Here is a 19,344-nt window from a genome sequence, read left to right on the forward strand (position 1 = left end):
GTTGGTGGCATTCTTCAGTGTCGTGACCGTGGTCACGATAGAAATAATAGTACTTCCTCTTGCTCCTATTTGGAGGAAACTTCATTAGTCCAAGCTGCCGCAGATACCCTTGACCCTCGATCTCCATTAGAATCTGGGATTGGAGGGTGGATAGAATGATCTAGCTGTCAAACTACTGGGGAGGCCTCGATCGGTAGCTCTTTTATGATCGAAAAAATTTTCTTTCAATCCGAACTGCTCGGGGATCTTTCCGATCACTTTTCCTATCAGAGATCTTCTTTCCTTCCGCCTGCTTGTATAGCTCCCAGGCTTCTTCTGTCTGAGCGTACTTCCGAGCTTAGGCCAGCAAGTCAACATAATCCATTGAAAACTTTTTGCTGAGGAAAAAGACAAGGCGCTCATTTTGTAGCCCTCACTTGAGCACTGATATCACCACTGACTGATCGAAACTCCATACCTCAAGTGTGGCGGTGTTAAAGCACGCGATGTAGTCACGAGTGACTTTCTTGCTAGAGAGAAGAAAAAATGTCATAGCTCCTTGATTGGGGTCGGTAGCTGCTAAAATGAGTAACGAACAGGATGCCGAGCTGCTCGAACGAATGAATAGATCCTGGTTGGAGTCCGAAATACCATGTCCATGCCGATTTTCTGAAGGTGGCCAGAAATATGAGGCAAAAGAGGATACCTGAGGCATCTTGTAGCATCATGAGAGTTCTATAACCTTGCAAGTGATCAAGGAGATCCATGAAACCGTCATATGGCTCCAATTAGGATACTTTGAACCAATTTGGGATTGATTTCTCCATCATGGCCTGGGGGAATGATGGTTGAAAATTGAAGTCGAGGTTGTCGTTGCTCCGATGAGATCCATTTTGGACTTCACTAACGCGATACTCGATGTCTTGAGCTCTACTCTTGAGTTCCTCCCAGTCGAGATCTTCCGAGCCTAAAGAAGCATGACGGGACCAAATCATCAACGAAGGAAGAGCTTCTCAAAGATACAGATCTATCACGGTCAGAGAATCCATTACGATAGACCCACGGGCAGCACTGCTCTAGCTATGACGGATGGATTGCTGGTGGAAGGTAGCAAAATTTTGAGCTCTCCTCGGCACCATGCTTTTTGTTATCTCATCAAGGAGACCGGCCCCTTCCTCTAACACTAATCTGTTGCCACAAGACTCCAAAGAGATGCTGATGTGGCTAGAGCTGGATGCCGCCCAAGATCTATGACGTTGGAGAGTACTTGCAAAGAAAGTCCACACTCATCGGGGGGTGTTCCAACGAGAGACCTTCCAATGCTTAAATTAGCCGAAGCTTTGAAAATAATAGAGAAAAAAGAAAGTGAAAGCCGAAAGAGTTCACCTTCCTCCTCCTTTAGGGCTTGTCCTTCTCTCGAGTGCTTGAGTTTGCTTTCTCTTACTTACTTGAGGATCCCCTTCGTATCTCTTTTATATAGAGGTTGAGCCCGTAGGCCACTAGTCAGAACATGTGAGTTTGTTAAGCTTAGCTCTGTAATTGTTAGATCACATTCTAGTCCTTTATCGAGAAAAAAATTTCTCTCACTTTCTCTGAATCGAGGTTATTAGTCATGGGTATCAGACGCAGGCTTCACCCATGCGGCTAGATGAATTGGTGGTCCTGAGTCCATAGCTGATATGACCTCACCACATCATCTTGGGTGCACCATAATGGCGGATTGGTTTCAGTCGGCGGATTTCTCCCGCAATGATTGCCTTTCCGCCAACAGTAATTTGACGTACATATCATGCATTAGAATGAAAGATTTTAAGGCCCAATTATTTGTTTTACAAGTTTTGACTAATTTTGTCATTATAATCCTCAAAAATAGGGTCAATTTCCATGACAAGATTTTGTCATGGTTTAGATCATATGGGTACACGATTAGGTAGTTTTAGGTTGTTGAAACCAATTGTTTGACAAATGAGGTGGAAGAGTAATTGTTTATGTAACTTCATATATAGCAGCAACCTCTCCCATGAATTCAGTATTTATCACTTCATTTCATATTTTCTGTTTCCTCTAGAATTTAAATCGTGGAATAGTGCAAAGGCTTGGTCCCTTCTAGGTTGTAACTTGGTCTCTTATCCAGATATATTTACAGTGGAATTTGTTTACAGATATCACGAGATCAGATTTAACTTATAGACTTCTTATCTCATATTAGAAAATATAACAGAATGTGATAAAACATCACCTTCTTGTTGACAAAATTTTCCAAAATCAGACCTCTACTATGAGAATCAGGTGAACAATTAATGCAGCATTTCTGAAAAGCCTTTGCAGGAACATCTGTAGTCTCTCCCCTATACCTGCAAGTCTTTGGTGAAAAATTTGCTGAAGGCCAACCTCATAATATCTTTGTGAATCAAACTTCCTATATGAGCACTTTCACAACCCAAACAAGATCTAATTTACATTCATCTTCTATATAGATGTCAATGTGACAACAGAAACGGGTTTACAAAATGGTATCAGCTGTTTGGACCTACACTAACTCTATAATAGCACAGGGCATATAAAATTTCACTTTCATCAACTTTCAAAAACAAAATGCAGATCAAGTAAAAGAGTATAATAATTGGGAACAAAAGAAACCGACTGGACAATGGCCAGATTCCACCTATAATAACTCCCCTTACGGCGAGTTAGACTTTAATATAGATTTCAGAATGTGTTGGGCATAACTGATTATCATCATGCTCCGTCATAACTATTTTTGCATTCACCGATGCCTTCATCAAGTATGGCAGCTGGTCACGGAGATATTGCAAACCAGAATAATAATTCACTTCATCCATCTCAAATTCTTGAAAACCAACTATGGCTAAAGACTCAAGATAGCCAGCCCTCCCCAATAAAAATCTCACCAGTTGCATCTCATTGTTGTGCCCCTTGAAGTTATTCATCTTTATGACCTTGAGATTTTCAAAAGCAACCTCTGGAGGTTTCTCCTCGACCACCTCCAAGTATTTCTCCAGAAAGGGATCATACATATTGGTTGGAAGCTGTGCAGAGTTCGAATCAACACATTAGGAACATAATGCACTGATTCTAAGATACTATCTAAGCTGAAGCAACGAACAAACCTCTATGAAAAGCCTTTCCAACTTTGGACACTGGCATAGAGTAAAGAAGCTGTAGATATCTGTGAGGTTGCTGTCGGTCATCATCACCATCAGCAGCTGCAATTCTTTCAGGTTTCGGAAGTTCCTGAATGCCTCAATTGCGTTTGCGCCCGAGACAGTAATATACTGAAGCACCATCATCGACAAAGATTGAGGGGAAAAAAAATTCTCCTTCCTTTTACATTTCAGGTCGAAATTTTAATACGAAATCCAATTCAATTCACCAAGAAAACAAATACCTGAAGCGAGAGGCTGCAAAGGGTCAGGACCTTAACATTGGAAAGCCTGCCGATGGCCTTCACCCAATTGCTTCGAGGAAGCCCCGAGCTAAGGACGCCGGAGCTCATGTATACATCCTCCAGCCTCGAAGAGTTATCGAGGCAGTAATTGGTGAGATACGCACCACTGAATCGGAAGGACCGGAGGCTTGGGGCCGAGACAGTGAGCTCGGAGACCTTGGGGCAGTGAACTATGGTGAGGCTCGCGAGCCGGCCGGAGGCTGGGATGGCGATCCGCCGGAGGTCCCGGCAGTACCGGAGATCGAGCGAACGGAGCTGCGGGCAGGCGGCGATGATCCTCCTCAGGGCGGCGTCGGTGATGGAGACGTTGTGGAGGCAGAGGACCTCGAGAGAGGAGAGGCGCTTGAAATGGGCGGCGGGGCAGGAGAGGTGGAACCCACAGACGGTGAGGCGGAAGAGGTTGGAGCTCTCGCAGAGGTGGAAGAAGTCGCGGCGAAGGGGGCGGCGGCGGCCGGCTGGGGCAGGGGATGGGGGTGGAGGGGATAGGTCGACATAGAGGTCCTCGACGCCGCAGGCAGAGGCGTACTCGAGCCAGCGGCATACATCATGGCTATGGCGGAGGCCCGGGTGGAAGGCGATCCGGAGGACGTCGAGCCGCCGCCGGCCGCGGTGCCGGAGGCAGCAATCGACGCGGTCGAGGAAGTCCTCCGGGCGCTCGCCGGCGGCGACGGAGAGGTCGAGGGAGGAGGGGTGCGGCCAGCGGTACTTCCAGAGGTCGCGCCAGCGGGAGGAGAGGGCGCCGGTGCGGACGGCGTACTTGAGGGGGAGGAGGGAGAGGATCTGGAGGCGGAGGACGTCCGGCAGATCGGTGAGGCGGTCCTCGCCAGCTGCGGCGGAGGAGTGGGAGGCGCCGGCGTCAGCTGCGTCGGCAGAGGAGGGGGAGGAGAGGGACTGCGCCGCCGTCCACCGGGGCTTCTTCTTCTTCCGCATCGCGTCGGGAAGAAGGAAAGTCATGGCCTTCGAAGTTATTTTCTCCTTCATGAATAAATTGGGGAAGAGTTGTTTTTGGAGGTTAATGAAATGGGGGAGAGAGAGAGAGAGAGAGAGAGAGAGAGAGACAGAGAGAGGGGTATTAGGTGGGAATTAGGGGAGGGTTTTACTGCAATAAGAAGAGAAGCATAGCGTGGGTGGTTTCTATGATGATGGATGATGGATATGCGCCATTACTACCTGCCAACTTTGATTTGATAATTTTGGGACATTGCCAAACTTACAGAATTGATTGATTTGCTTGTATTTGCGAACTATGGGGGAAAAAAAATGAACGTAAGATCTCGATTCAAAAGTTTTGAAAATTCTAATTATTTTTAAATGGTATCCTATTGTGACAATTTTATGAAATAATTCATGTTTGGTATTTAATGGAAAAATCAAAGCAGAGAAACATTTTGGGTTGAAGATTTTAAAAGGGATTCTAAGTGCAATTATTAGGAAGAAGAGGGAAAAAAATCATAATGGGTTATTTGTTTTATATGGAAAGAACTATAGCCACTTGACTTGTTTTATAGTAATTGTGATTTACAATTTACTAATAAGATGGATAAATAAAGGTAATTAGAAATTAAAATAAAGTAAGGCAATTAAGATTTTTGCTATTTCACCTTATCACCACAAAACTTATAAGAGATTATTGATAAAAGAAAAGGTGGTGTGAAAACATAATATAGCAAAGCAAAGAGAATGGGGAATCCATGAGGTGGACTACAATATGTAAAGTTGAGGGCTCTAGTCTAAATCGACAGGAAGGACAGTGTTAGGTGGTCTCAAGAGGCATAGGTGGACAGTGATCCTAAAAAGCTAAGGGCGATGACTAATCAAATTTGGATTAAAATTGTCACCTATTGTGAATTTTCCAAACCATCGTGGCCCATCCTACAAACCAAGTCACATTATTAATTTCACATTTTTCGATAAAAGAAATTTTTTTATAACACGTAAGTTCCAAACTAAAAGATTAGACAACTGAGGTGCGACTTCCCAATTGCTTCTTCGGCCGAGACACTATATCCTACAGCAGAACAGTTTCCCCACAAAAGTTTTGAGAAAAAAGAAAAATCCTACACAGGATTATAATAATACAACTAATATATATTTTCTCTATTATTCTAGTCAGTGGTAATGTGAAAATGGGGATATCAGGAACCGGATAACTTGTTTTTATATGAGACGTTTGTATCATTCAAAGTTCTGCTCTTGATAGGCCAATAAAGAAAATGGCACATAAGGAGACTTTAGAAACACCTTTGAAGTCAATGAGATGCCCATTAGTCAACAATGTGAGGTACCGAAGCTAAGGATGCAAAAAGGAGGGTGTTTTTCAAATAGGCAAAACATGATAAGGTTCTGAAGGTTTGGAAGGACCTGGCAGCATCAGAAAACATGCATGATAGCTCATATAGGCTGAGGAAACTATTCTCCTGGATCTCAAAATGACCATTCTATTGATTGCAGAAGCACACGGACAATAGTTAAATTATGTATATACTAAACAAGTCCAATCTTATGCACTTTGGTTGTAGGCTAGATTATTTTCCAATTAATTTTAGCGGGTCACCTAACTTAACTTTGAGCCCCATTGAGGGCCTCCTCACGGTGAAATGGTGCTGGAGAAGCTTAATGGGAATGTCACTACCTATGACCATGCTTTAAAAAAATAAATATATTATTTAGATTTTTTAATTCTATATAAATATTTAAGATCTATTTAAAATTCATTTCGTTCACAAAAAGTCAAGGAGAGAAAGTGTGGTCAAAGGAAAGTGAAAAAAATCACTCTTATTTGATTAGAGTTTTCAAAAGAGAGAGAAATTGAAAATAATATTTTCATTAGAATATAATTTTCATGTTTTATTAAAAAAAATCCATATGGAACATAGGTTTTTGATTGTCCCGTAGGATGAAAATTGAAAATTTTTTTTTCAAAATATTATTTTAAACCATTAAAAAGAATATGTGGTTGAAATGAACATTCTTTGTATCACAATGTCTCGAAACCTTCTTCACCATAATATACCCTTAACCATCAAAAGTTTTATTTGCAAATAATAGTAATATGTAGACTATAGTAAGTTTTTGCCTTGTATTAAGGATATTTTAGGTATTATATATAATTTTTTTGAAAAAGTGAATGCTCAACCAAACATAAGCTATTTTAGAATAAATATTTTTATAATCAACCAAACATATCAAAACCACTTTTTTAAGCATCATATTCTGGGGAATTAACTTCTCAAGAATGACATTCCATGAAAGAAAAATGATTTCCATGAACCAAACATCCTTCGTGTATAACTGATGTGAGATTAAACAAACACTCTCATAGTCCTCAAGTAATCTTTCTATTTAAGCTCCGACATTCTTACTAGCATGTTATCTATACCGGCCGGTACACCACATATCATACCGTACCGGTGGGAAACTAGCACAGTTCAGGTCAATTTTTCGGTACATGGCCCGAACTTTGCGAAATCAGACGGTTCAGTGTGGTACAGGTCCAGTTCGGTACAACTCAGTGCGATTTTTTTTAGTGGTGGTAGATAAAAATTTTTTCTATTTTTCTAATGTCGGTACAGGTCGGTATGGTACCATACCGAGCAGGAACCGATACGGATCTCAATATCGATTCCTGAAACCTTGCTTACTAGACTAAGAATCTAAATCCATATAAATCCATTCATAAGCACTATAAATCTAATCACAAATACCATAATTGGTCCATGATCAATCCCAATAGGCTCGCACCATAGTGTCCTATAGTCCACAGACTATAAGCCATGTTTGTTTTAATACCATTTGTCATGATTCAGAACTTCATCCATAAAGACTAGTTGGAAGGTATTATTAAGATTTCTTAATCATGTATAGTATCCAGATATCCCAGCTAACTCATCCCATTTCTATGAGAAAATAAGATCGGGTGGGATCGAAACTTTGAATCCATACAAGGAGGAAAGAAGCAAGAAAAAAGAAATAAAGAAAGAAAAAGATGAAGAAAAGAAAAAATATGAAAAGAAAAAAAGAAGAAAAAGTAAAGAAAAAAGGAATGGAAAAAAAAAAAAGATGGAAAGGAGGAAGAAAGAAAAGAGAAATATTGTGGTAGTAGGAAGGATATTTTTAGTCCCACATCGATTATAAGTCAAGAGGGAGTATGATTTATATGGATTGAAACCTTCTTTCCCATATGAAGTATTTTTTAAATGACAAAACTATGCGGCTCAACAATCAAAAGTGGGGCTAAAGAGGATAATATCTCACGTATGCAAACGCGAAGGTATAAGCCAACCATCCGAACTATCCGACCTCTTGACCCATGACCATAACATTGACCAATAATTTTATGACTTCTTTTACAGGTTTCGCTCGTGGTTTAGATCGGCTTAACCCTTAACTCTCCAACTCAGTTCTTTACTAACCTTACCTTCGGAGTCTTACAGTAACAAGGAAGAAGAAGAAAAAGAATAAAAAAAAAAAAGAGAAAAAAGAAAGAGAAAGATATGATATTTATCAAAATATACAACCGAGATAAAAGATCATCCGAATATCAAAAGTAAAAGAGCAATGAACGAAGAGACATTAATAACTTGAATGTTAATACCTCATCCTCTAGGCATTCATCTACCTTTACTTTTGGACTCTTTGAGATCTTTCACTAGTTCTTCGTGTAGTTGGTCAAGGTTCTCAGCATTAATGTAGAATTTGACCTTCGATTATAACAACTAAAACCAAATATGTTGCGAATCTAATCCCAAAATTATAAGGAATCTCGTTCAGTTCTACTTTGTTGCGATAACATGGGCCCTTGCAATAAACTCTTTTTTTTTTTTTTTTTTTGCCAGTTTCTCATAGTAATTAACAGATTAATGATTTCTGCTCTTCATAATTACCGAAAATTTTCCGGTCTATTTAGTTTTGTTTCCCTGGCCAGCCGGTTGCCTACAAATGTCGATATTGTGCTCACACCTTCTACGGACTTTATGCCCTGCATGTTTCAGTAGAGAAACCAACTTGTGCTGCTTTTGAATTCTCTCATACAATTTATTCTATTGGAGCTGCAGCCTTCAACGGAGGTCTTCAGCAGCATGCTTCATGATTTGGAAATTGCACGAGAAAATCCAGATGGTGCAGATCAGGGCTTCCTCACCATCTACTTCCCAGATTTGCTTGACCGTCCAATGTTTCATCCTCCTCCCAATGGCTCCAAGTTAGGTGGCATGTATCGCCTTCCTTTGGGGTACCATATGGATGCTTCTGACTACTGTAATTGCCATAATCCAGCCTTCTTTTCGTCTCCCATTACACTGATAATATGTCACCGAGACGATCCTTTGGGCTTTTTACTGCTATAAATCTCAAGCTCCAAAGACGTACCAGAAAAGTAGTTAGCCGATGACCTCGTCTAGTGTCTTGTAAAGATGAGACATTTGTGAAGGACCATATTAAAATGATTTGACCAGTCAGCCGTAGGGAATCTACTTCCCATGCTTACACCCCAGGTAGGGTGATCTCCCAGGCAACCCCTGAGGTGAACGAAAGGTAATCTCCCAAGAACGCAACAATTGACTTGGTACAAAAATTTTCTTATCATTTATGTGCAAAAAAACACACACACACACACTCTCTCTCTGGGTACGATGCTCGATCTCTGTTGACTAGCTGGATGCCATCTTGTCGATGAAATCCAAGTGGACCGTGAGATGCTTGATGGAGAATAAGTGAAAACTCATAGCCATGGAGTGCCAATTGTCAGAAATTGTGGACTTTGGAAATGTGCATAAGATATCAAAACATTATTACAGGGTTTTGCTCTGGTATTTTTTAAATACTATTTTATAAAAAATTAAAGGATACCCGAACCGTTCAATAGGTTAGGATGTTTGGAATAATTTTATTATTAATAGATTATGACCACCACACCAGCAACAGGTTGCTTACAGGTTACCAGCCTCTTTATTTTTTTTATTTTTCTTTTCAAATAAAAAAATAGATCCACCTCGGCTGTACCATCCAGTTTAACCAGTCTGTCCGCCTCCTCGCCTTCTTCTCCTTCAGCGGCGACATCGCTTACAAGATCTGGTGGTGCGCGATCGGTGCTGGAAGAGTTCCAAACTTTTTGATCTTGTTCAGCAGAGGCGAGGATTTGGGGTTTTAATGGCAACGGATTCTGGCAACAGAGGCCGAGAAGGTGGGGGGCTGACGAGGCATTGCGCTCTGTCTTTATTCTCTCCACCTTGGGCTCCTTCCACAGCACCTCTGCTATCACCCTCTTCGTCACCGCCTCGTCCTCCTCCACTCTCACCACCCTCTCAATCCACCGCACTTATTAGATGTGCCTTCTCGAATATCTCCCATGCCCTTGCCGCTGATCTTCGCATCGAGTGTCGCTACCTTTCCCCACTCCACTTCTCCCACACCCTCGCCCACCTGCACTCCCTCTCCCTCCTCCCCTCGCTCTTAGCGCCGCCCATTGCTGCCTACCGCCTATGCCTCCGAGACCAGGGCAAGGAGCCTAGGGTGAGAGAGAAGGGGCTTCCAAGCTGCATCCTAATTACAGAATGCCCACTATTTTCAACTCCGAAATAATCTTGAAATATATATATATATATATATATACCGGCTACAACCGGTTGCAAGGGGATAAATCAAAGTTATGCATGTCAACCGGACGGCAAGGGATACGCAGTGGTAAGGGACTTAAAAAACTTTTTGAAGTACCGTTGGAAAAAAACATTATAGGTTGCTCCTTAAGATTTTTTTTTAAATAATATTTTTTAATAAAATATTTTGAAAATATTATTATTTAAAAATTATTTTTGAAACTATCGTTCGAATGTCACGTGGGATAAATTCCTGGGTTGAACTCGTAACTTTTGAATCCATATAAACATTCGATATAAATTTTGATATTTAAAATTATAAATTGAATTCATGATTTAATATTAAAATTAAATTTATAGATTCAACTTATGAATTTATGAATTCATAAATTCAATCAACGAATTAAGTTGTTTAATTTTTTTAATTTAAAAATAAAAATTTGTGGTCCCAAACCATATTTTTAAGTCAAAAAAAAAAAAAAGAAGAGAGAGAAAGAAAGAGAGAGAGAGAGAGAGGATGGGGGGTTGGTGGTGGTAGGGGGAGGGATATATTAAATAAAATATATATTAAATAAAAAATATAGTGTATCAAGTAAAAAAAAAAAATTCTGCTGCAGCTTCGCAGTCTCTCACTTTCCATATATTTTATTTATTTTATTTATTAAATAAAATATTAAATAAAATAAAAATAAAATAATAAATAATAAATAAAAAAAATTTACTACGTCTATCTCGCTATGTGTCCTGTTTTCATGTGGCTCTATGTAGCCCCACTACCCACACTCTACATCATTGCCCCGCAATCCCATTTTGCGATGCGGTTCTATGTAGTCTTTGATCCGTGATGCGACTTTGTATAACCCATCTCTTCGCGCAACTCTCTTTCGCGGCTTCGCACTCTCCTGCCCCCTATCTCTCGGGTGTACAAAGTCACACTGTGAGTCGAGAACTACATAGAACCACATCGCAAGATGAAATCGTGGGGCAATGATGCAGAGAGTGGGTGGTGGGGCTGCATGGAGCTATATGGAGATAGGACAAGCGACGAGGTAGATATGAAAAAGTTCTTTTCTATTTTATTATTTATTATTTTATTTTTATTTTATTAATATTTTATTTAATAAATAAAATATGTGAGAGGTAGGGGAGTGCGAAGCCGCAGCAGGATTTTTTTTTTTTTTGTTTACTCAATATACCACTTTTTTATTTTTATTTTTATTTTTATTTAATATATTATTAATTTTTTATTTAATATATATTTTATTTAATATATCCCCTCTCGACCTCTACTCTTCTCTCCTCGCATGCCAAGTCTCCGCTGCTGGCCTCCACCCCTTTCTTTCTTTCTTTCTTTTTACTTGAAAACATGGCTTCGGATCGTAAATTTTTAATTTCAAATTAAACAATTTTATTCATGAGTTAAATTTATAAATTTAATTTTATTATTAAATTATAAATTTAACTTATGAATCCAAATATCAAAAGTCACGCTGGATGACAACGTAGGCTCAAAAATTATGGATTTAATTCACGAACTTATCTTACATGATCTTTGTACGGTAGTTTTGAAAATAATTCTTGAATGATGATATTTTAAAAATATTTTATTATAAAATATTATTAAAAAAAATTCTGCTCCAAAACTTCAGCGTAGGGATCATCTTCCTTTTATATTGATATATTTATATAGATATGGTAAATTATCAATACATAAAGTATCCGTTTTTACTCAAACAAAAAGAGTGTGGATCTTCTATGGGGGGTGTCTGGCATCACAACCATCCATTATGCCACAGCCATCGATCGGAGGATGGACAGCCATCAAACCACAGTCCATCGTGCTACAGTCATCCATCGAAGAATGGATGGCCATTCGAACAATATGCAATGCACGCTGCATGTGCTTACACACCACCTTCACGACCGTCCATCCTATGTTGGACACCATCTACAGATGCAAAGCACCATGCAATGCCACAGATGCACCACAGCGATCCGAGCTAAATAAATAAAAAAAAAAAAGAGCCAATTTTCCATGTTAACAGTCGCGAGGGATAAAAAGATGTTAAGTAGCGCAATGAGGCTTGTAACAAGCACTAACAGCTTAAAAGAAATAACTTCTGGTTGAAAAAGATTTTCTTTGTGGTACGTTGAATTATTTATTTTCCCAAAGATTACAATGTTCCTACTGGTATTGCTCTGCCGTGTAATGTCAAGGACAAGCCTAGCCCCGGTTTCCGTTCTATGTTGTGAGATCATAGACTCCAGAATTCGAATGAACCAGTTATGGGACCTAACCATCTCAGTTACCTGGTAAGCCTTGGCAACATTGAAGCTAGACAAAACCTGAAATTTATGCAGATTTTGTCGTGAAACTCCCTACCATATACACCAGAAGATTGTCCTTGGGGAATTTGTGGGGATTGCGTGGTAATAATTTAGCTCAAGGATCTTTTATTCACTGCTTTTGTAAGGCAACTGCTTAGAGAACACATAAAAACACGAGTAACCAATCAACAGTTACTGTCTAGTTAATACTGAAGCATATGGTTGCATGCAATATACGTGGTAATAAGACTCATACTTTCATATTAACATTCACTTAATTATTTGCAGAAGTTAGCCATAGTTCAGGCAGAAAATAACATCCATTCTTGACATACCTGCATGCAACCATATAATATAAATGTGAAAGCTTAGGAAAATTAATACTTCTTTCTCATAAATGCAATGAGCTTCATTATATTTTGTTATCATCCAGTCCACAACAGAATTATAGTTTACCAAAAGCATATGACCACTCCACCTCACCCCAACCTCCTCAAAATTCACTCAATTATTTTACAGACTAAGTAGAGATAAACTAAGGGGCCTTCAGTAGAAAGCTATTAGACATTCATTATCAGAGAATTTGAAGGGCCTCTAAGCTCAGAATGGAAATAAGAACTTCGATAAAAAGAAAGAAGAAAATAAGAACCTCGCATGTCTCTAAAATCAATTCTTGGCCCTCAGAGCATTATTTTCTTTAATCCTTGCCCGGTTGTCAAGTTTAACAAAACGTTTTAGGTCATCAAAAGTAAGAGTTTCTGTGTTCTTTCTACGCAGTTCGCTCAATGGTAGATGCTTATCAAGCAAGTGCCACAGCCAGTCAGGATAGTCAGAATCCGGCAAGATCTTGGGATCAGCTCCATCCTTCAGAATATTGGCTCCAAATACTGTGGTGCTCTTCAGTTCTTTGCTTAGCTCAGAAGCTTTGGGAGCATCGCCGCTACCACCGCCCTTTGATCCCTTCTTTGACTTGCCACCAGCTACTGCAAACCCTCTGATGCCCACCACCTGAGCTGCCTCCTTTGTGATGCTAATGCGCCTCAACAATCTAATGCAACTCATCGCCATATTTTTATTTCTTTAGCAACAATTTTACTGCATTTACAATTTTTGACAAAAAAAGAAATGAATCACATCTATAGGAGTGCACTATAAATCAAAGGCTGTATTATCCATCTACCATTGCATTGAAACCACCAGACCATTAAGGTGACAGGCAATTAACACTACATAAAAAGAATATACAGATAATTTTAGTCATACAACAATACATTTCTAAGTCTTTTTACAAGTCAAAGCACGGTTCTCTTTGCCATGCTTCAGAAAATTTTAAGATAAGGGCATCAAAAGTAAATATGATAAAGATAGGAAAAAGATCAAATGCAAACTAGACCAGTTTGTCTTGAATCTTAAACATCCATTTTAGTATTCTGTGCTGATGATCCACCCAACTCAGAATTTCTGTTGGCTGTTGACTGACAACACTTTAAGAGCCTCCGGAGCAGCGAACCCTCAGGAATGGGGATCAGAATAATCAACTCACTAATTCACCAGTCTCGAATGGGGATCAGAATAATCAACTCACTAATTCACCAGTCTCGAATGCTCTGTTGTTCAATTCCAAAGACCACAGATAAATGACTCGATGAACTAATGCAGGACCTATTTGGATACCAGAATTCATTATCCAGCAGTAAGATCTTCCACACTAAGGAGGTAAGTACATAGAGCTTTTGTTGATTTCGATAGGGTCAGAGTTTCTAATGTCCCAAAAGTTTAGGAACAAGGTAAACCACCTTGTTAACAGAACCAATCTTCCGAGATTACTAGAATCGGGAGCATCCTCAACCACCCTTTGATCCTTCTCTCACAGCATCACTTATTGCTCAAAATCTCCAATGAGCTGGGATCTTATCTCCGGATAATAGAAGCCAGCATCCAAAAAGGACATGGAATGATTAAAACGACTATATTGAGCAGTATTATTGAAGTTAAAACCTCTGTTGAGGTTTCTTGGCTCTGCATTTCAGCATCTTTAGGTCTTTACTGATCATCTGTTACATTTGTGTGCTATCTCATGGGATAAAAACTGCAAAAAAGTACAGGAATCAGCTGACCTAATTCAGATCAGCAAGCAGAAAATGGCAAGTTGAAGAAAGGTTTGTGCTTTATATCAATACCATTAATTCTCTGAAATTTTCTGCAAGCATAGTTCACTGCAACATTCTGTTTTTCATGGTAAAAATGATTTTTTCTGCAGTTTTATATTGCACATGAGATATGCACAGCACTTTCATGTGATGCTTACGTATCAAACTACTTAGCCAATGTCTTATCATAGTATGTTCAATACAAAGCATCTTACATACAAGAAAAAAGTAACTCATGCTCAAAGAGAAGGAATCAATTATTATTTTTGAATTAGACTCTTTGACTAAGAAACCGTTCCTCAGGAATGAACACAGCTTCCTAGATCAAACATTGCCATCTTCACTCTTTTGTCAAATCTTTCCAAGTCCCTAGGAACCTTGTGGGGTTGCTCTCCACTTGCATGAGCTTAAACTGTATAAGCAGAAAGGCATGTATCCCAAATTGCCAACATACTGGTAGGGTATTTATTTATAGTTGAACATAGTTTATGATCAAATCTTGATCTTGGAAAAAACCCTAATGGCTAGAAATCCTGTAGCTAAAAAACTTTTTTTCTAATTAAGTAGTTGAGTTTTTAACCATTGCAAAGACCCAAATGAGTATTCCACCATTTTCCCATTCTAAGGATTAAATTGCATAGGACTGTTACCAGCATAAAATTCCCAATCCAGACTATGATAACGAGCATAAAACAAAACCAACAAAACAAGCACAAATGAAAGAACTAATGCATAACTAGCAGGCTTTTATCTATTACTTTTGTCTAATTCAACTAGGGCACCCATGAACCAATTAAGGCTTTTCTATTAGCCCATGCCCAGTTAGGTTTGATACCAAACAAAATTTCAACAAGTGTTCTATTGGCATATACATGCACAGCATGTCCTTTTTTAACTTATTCAAATACTTTTTCTCTATCTGACAAATTACCAATATGTACAAGAGTAAAGAGATAAAGGTAATGAAGATTATGCAAAGCAATACATCAAGCAAGCTAAAGCAATGCATCACAGACAAAACATAAAAACAAAATTAATACTACTGATTAGGTTCAATGAACATGCATACAAACTCAATTTTATTTGAATCATCTTCATCAGTCAATCCAATACATTTCCTTGCTGTCTCATATGCTTAACAATGATAAATGCCTGTCTCATTCACAAGAAATTATATGGTTTGAAATCATAATCTGATAAGGATGAAGTTTTAAATTTGAACTAAATCAGATAAAGATGGTGAAATATGAATCCAGATGCAAACTCAAAAAGGATTTCCAAACCCAAATCAATCACCCATTATATACAAGTTTCAAGAAACTCCATCAGCTACCATGAATTCAACCTCGAATTCTCTAAAAAGCTTAAGCCCTTAAATGAGTGGATGGACCATATCTTCTTAGTACCATAGATGACAGAGAGGATCGATCGTTTACCCATTACACGGATTCATTGCCAACTATCTAGCAATACCAACCTCCCCTGCCTTGACAGTTTATTCAGATTGTTGAGTTTTGCCATCTTAACAAGCATCTTAATTCAAGTTTCTGTCACCTTACTTAACTCATGTCTACAAAATCAGAAATCCTAGAGTTGCATATCATCATTTTTTTTCCCAAGAGGAGCATATCTTCAAATTGAAACACTTTAGTTGTTAAAAATACTAAATTTGATTTCAAGAACCCAATGATTGTCAAATAGCGAAGAAATCACAAGACTCATCATAAGGGAAAAGTTTGACACCAACCATCCAACAATAGAAGAGTTCAACCTGATATATCCACAGCAGATTAAATAGTCCAATGATGGAAAGAAACCAAAAAGATCAAGTGATGTCACAAAAGATTTAAAATGGATGAATCTTTCATTACTGATAAGGTCACAGAGCATCAAGTGAAAAACTGAGTTAGACAGTTTACCGTTTGCAAGGACTTTGCCTCTCTCCATGCAACAAAAAACCAGCCATTATTAGTTTCACCACAACTAACAAAAAATTCAGATTCCTATACTGGGATTTTTCAGAAATTTTGACATTTTATTGAGCTAAGCCATTTCCTTTAATTGTTTTAATCATCACTTGTAACAGATGATTAAAATATTTGGTAGTTATCTGGCTGTATTTTTTTTACTGGTTACTACACGTACCGGACACTTTCATTAAATTATGTTAACAGCAAATTAATTAAGTAAAGGAGAATTTGTTATCTTTTAATAATGTTATCAAGTTCAAGATCTACCATTGGAGGAGCAGAAACCCCTTGATCCCCACTACATTTTTCATAGGTAAAAGAGGACAGTAAGTTGGGTGGAGCTTAGCTAAACCAATTGCAGAAATTGAACTAATAAAAACAACTTCCAGAATATACTTGCAGGATTAAGTGTACGGTATTCAAGAATTATAAGGGAAGAAATGCATATGACAGTTACCCACCAATCACAATTATAAAAAATGAACGATCACGCACATACACACATATTAAGGGGTATGGTCAACTTGCTTCATCACAGTTTTGATCCTCTCTACAGCTGCTTCCATATTTTTTTGTGTAGCTTCATCCATAAGCAGCTCACATGTTCGATGCCTAGGCTGTATCTCCCGTCCTATCATCTCATCAAACAGAAGACATGCCCACTCGATGTTACCTATACTACACAGCCCATGAATCAGAAGTGTGTATGTATCAAGATCTAAACTCAAATGATGTTTATTGATCATGTCACTAAACAAACTGTGTATGTGGTCATCTTGTTGTCTCAGTTTGAAGCATAATTTGAGCAATGGCCTGTACGTTTGAAGATCAGGCTTACATGACAAATTTTCCATCTCCTTCAACACATTCAACGCATTTTGCTCTTGGCAGTTGTGGCAGAAAATTGAGATCATTGTATTGTAAGTTGACAGATTACGCCTGATCCCATTCCTTTGCATATCTATATCAAAGATGTGTGCAGCCTCACGCAATCGACCTGCTTTTCCTAGAATGTTGATCAAAGAGTTGTAAAAAAGTATATCGAGCTCACAACCAGATGACTTCATTCTCTTCACTACACCCAATGCTTCTTCAAGCTTCCCTGAGTTAGCAAGAGAATTCATAATGGTGGTGTAAGTGACAACATTTGGAAGGCAACCTTCAACAACCATTCTATCAAGAAGGTCATAAACCTCCTGAAATTTATGTTGGTTACAATAAGCCTGCAGAATAGTAGAGTAAGTAATTACTGAAGGTCGAAGTCCCCACTTTTTCATCTCCTCTATTGTCCACATTGCCTCATCGATCCTACGTGCACCGCACCATCCATGGACAAAAATGTTAAATGTGAAAGCATCAGGGGGGATGTGAGACTTTAGCACTGAAAAAGCTTCACGAGCAACCTCAACTCTCTTCTCTTTGCAAAGAGTGTCGAGCAAAATATTCATGGATCTAGTATCCTTATCAAAGCCCATAGTCTCTAAATCATCAAACAACTTCACAGTATCCTTCCATCTACCAGCACCTGCAAGTCTTCTCATGATCTTGGCAACTGTTTCTAGCGTAACAAGACCCTCACTACGCAACTCGTGTACTAAATCCCACATCCGGTCCGTCTGTTTCATCTTCCCCAGCAAGTCCACCATCCTATCGCACGCATACAGAGTATGTTTGTACCCTGACTGGGAACCAGCCCACTTGAAGAAACCCAACGCAGACTTCCAATCATCTCCAAACCTATGGAGTAAACTATCAACAAGGTTTGGTGTGAGTTGGATACTACAGCAAGACTGATCACTCCGGAGTGACTGAACAACATCCTCGACCGTCGCATCACAAACTTTTAAAATCGCTCTCCTGATTTTCTTGGCATAACTCTCTTCCTTCAACTCAAGAGAAGAAGAATCTGTAGTCAAGTATTTTACTAGCAGCTGTCTGTGGGGGGATGAAGAAGGCGAGAGATTTGTATACTGGGCTTCAGAAAGACCAGAAACAGAGGGAGGAGATATCAAAAAAACAAAAGAACGATAAAAACTACGACTCATATTCCTCTTTGTGAAGGTCATCAAAAGGAGAGAGCGCGAAAGAATGCCAAAGGAGTCCTGCATCCCCCAAAGCGACCCTAACATTAGATTCTTCAGCTGAGGGTGACCCGATTACTCTAATTCTTGAAGGTGAAAACTATAAGAAACAAATCTGTTGCAATAATTCCTGACTTCTCCTTATAAATTTCTAGCTAATCAAGCATTCAAGAGCAATGAAACAATTAAATCGATAAAGCAATCAGTCAAAAGCATGCATCAACAATGAGGCTCAACTCTACTATCAGGAATTGGTATTCGAGGAATCGATTCCACACAGCAAGAGGCCGAGAGATGGGGCGGGGAAGGCTTACCCGCGAGAGAGGAGAGCCGCCGCGCGCGAGTAATCGCCGGGACGGGTAGAATGAGAGCGTGGTGAGGAAAGATACCCTACACGAACAAGCAATGCGCTCAATCCGACCCGTCAGCAGCTCCGGTTCGGACCCCTCGCAGCCCCCAAATGAACATTTCCTGATTTGCCCCGGGGGTGAGCAAAAATCAAACCAATCAAACCGTCGTAAGATTTTTTGATTTGCTTAATTTTTAATATATAAAAAATAAATTTAAATTAATTTAGATTTATCAGTAAATAAAATTATTCTCAAATCGAATCTGTCTGACTTTAATAAAAAAAATTATTTTGATTAAGATATTATTTATATTAGAGTATTAATATATTAAAAAATAATTTTAAATTTATAGTACTGTTTATTAATTTGATTTTATATTGATTACCTTTAAACCCTAAGTGACTTACTTACTGGATTGTTTATT

The 19,344-nt window shown here is 39.0% G+C and overlaps 3 protein-coding genes across 3 annotated transcripts; all 3 read right to left on the reverse strand.

The window, feature by feature from the left end:
- Window positions 1–2,395: 2,395 nt before the first annotated feature.
- On the reverse strand, window positions 2,396–4,516 carry LOC105045428 (FBD-associated F-box protein At3g52670). The gene is made up of 3 exons (XM_010923704.4): window positions 3,389–4,516; window positions 3,111–3,275; window positions 2,396–3,029 (listed from the first exon to the last, which is right to left on the reverse strand). The coding sequence occupies exons 1-3, from the start codon at window positions 4,427–4,429 to the stop codon at window positions 2,670–2,672; spliced, it is 1,566 nt and encodes a 521-aa protein (XP_010922006.1). The 5' UTR covers window positions 4,430–4,516; the 3' UTR covers window positions 2,396–2,669.
- An 8,221-nt stretch (window positions 4,517–12,737) lies between these two features.
- LOC105045427 (large ribosomal subunit protein mL54) lies at window positions 12,738–13,437 on the reverse strand. The gene has a single exon (XM_073258045.1). The coding sequence runs from the start codon at window positions 13,435–13,437 to the stop codon at window positions 13,036–13,038; it is 402 nt and encodes a 133-aa protein (XP_073114146.1). The 3' UTR covers window positions 12,738–13,035.
- On the reverse strand, window positions 13,327–19,006 carry LOC105045426 (small ribosomal subunit protein mL104 (rPPR9)). The gene is made up of 3 exons (XM_029264655.2): window positions 18,885–19,006; window positions 17,328–18,591; window positions 13,327–13,464 (listed from the first exon to the last, which is right to left on the reverse strand). The coding sequence occupies exons 2-3, from the start codon at window positions 18,553–18,555 to the stop codon at window positions 13,442–13,444; spliced, it is 1,251 nt and encodes a 416-aa protein (XP_029120488.1). The 5' UTR covers window positions 18,556–18,591; window positions 18,885–19,006; the 3' UTR covers window positions 13,327–13,441.
- Between the last annotated feature and the right edge of the window lie 338 nt (window positions 19,007–19,344).

Source organism: Elaeis guineensis, chromosome 5 (assembly GCF_000442705.2).
Source record: "Elaeis guineensis isolate ETL-2024a chromosome 5, EG11, whole genome shotgun sequence".
In the NCBI taxonomy this organism is placed as follows: Eukaryota; Viridiplantae; Streptophyta; class Magnoliopsida; order Arecales; family Arecaceae; genus Elaeis; species Elaeis guineensis.

Coding starts and splice junctions, on each gene's coding strand:
- LOC105045428 (XM_010923704.4), bottom strand. CDS start 4,429: ATGAAGGAGAAAATAACTTCGAAGGCCATGACTTTCCTTCTTCCCGAC. Junction 3,276..3,388: donor TTTGCAGCCTCTCGCTTCAG/GTATTTGTTTTC, acceptor ATGGTGCTTCAG/TATATTACTGTCTCGGGCGC. Junction 3,030..3,110: donor TGGAAAGGCTTTTCATAGAG/GTTTGTTCGTTG, acceptor AACTCTGCACAG/CTTCCAACCAATATGTATGA.
- LOC105045426 (XM_029264655.2), bottom strand. CDS start 18,555: ATGACCTTCACAAAGAGGAATATGAGTCGTAGTTTTTATCGTTCTTTT. Junction 13,465..17,327: donor GGAGATGGAAAATTTGTCAT/GTAAGCCTGATC, acceptor TTGTAAATGCAG/TAAAATTGTTGCTAAAGAAA.
- LOC105045427 (XM_073258045.1), bottom strand. CDS start 13,437: ATGGCGATGAGTTGCATTAGATTGTTGAGGCGCATTAGCATCACAAAG.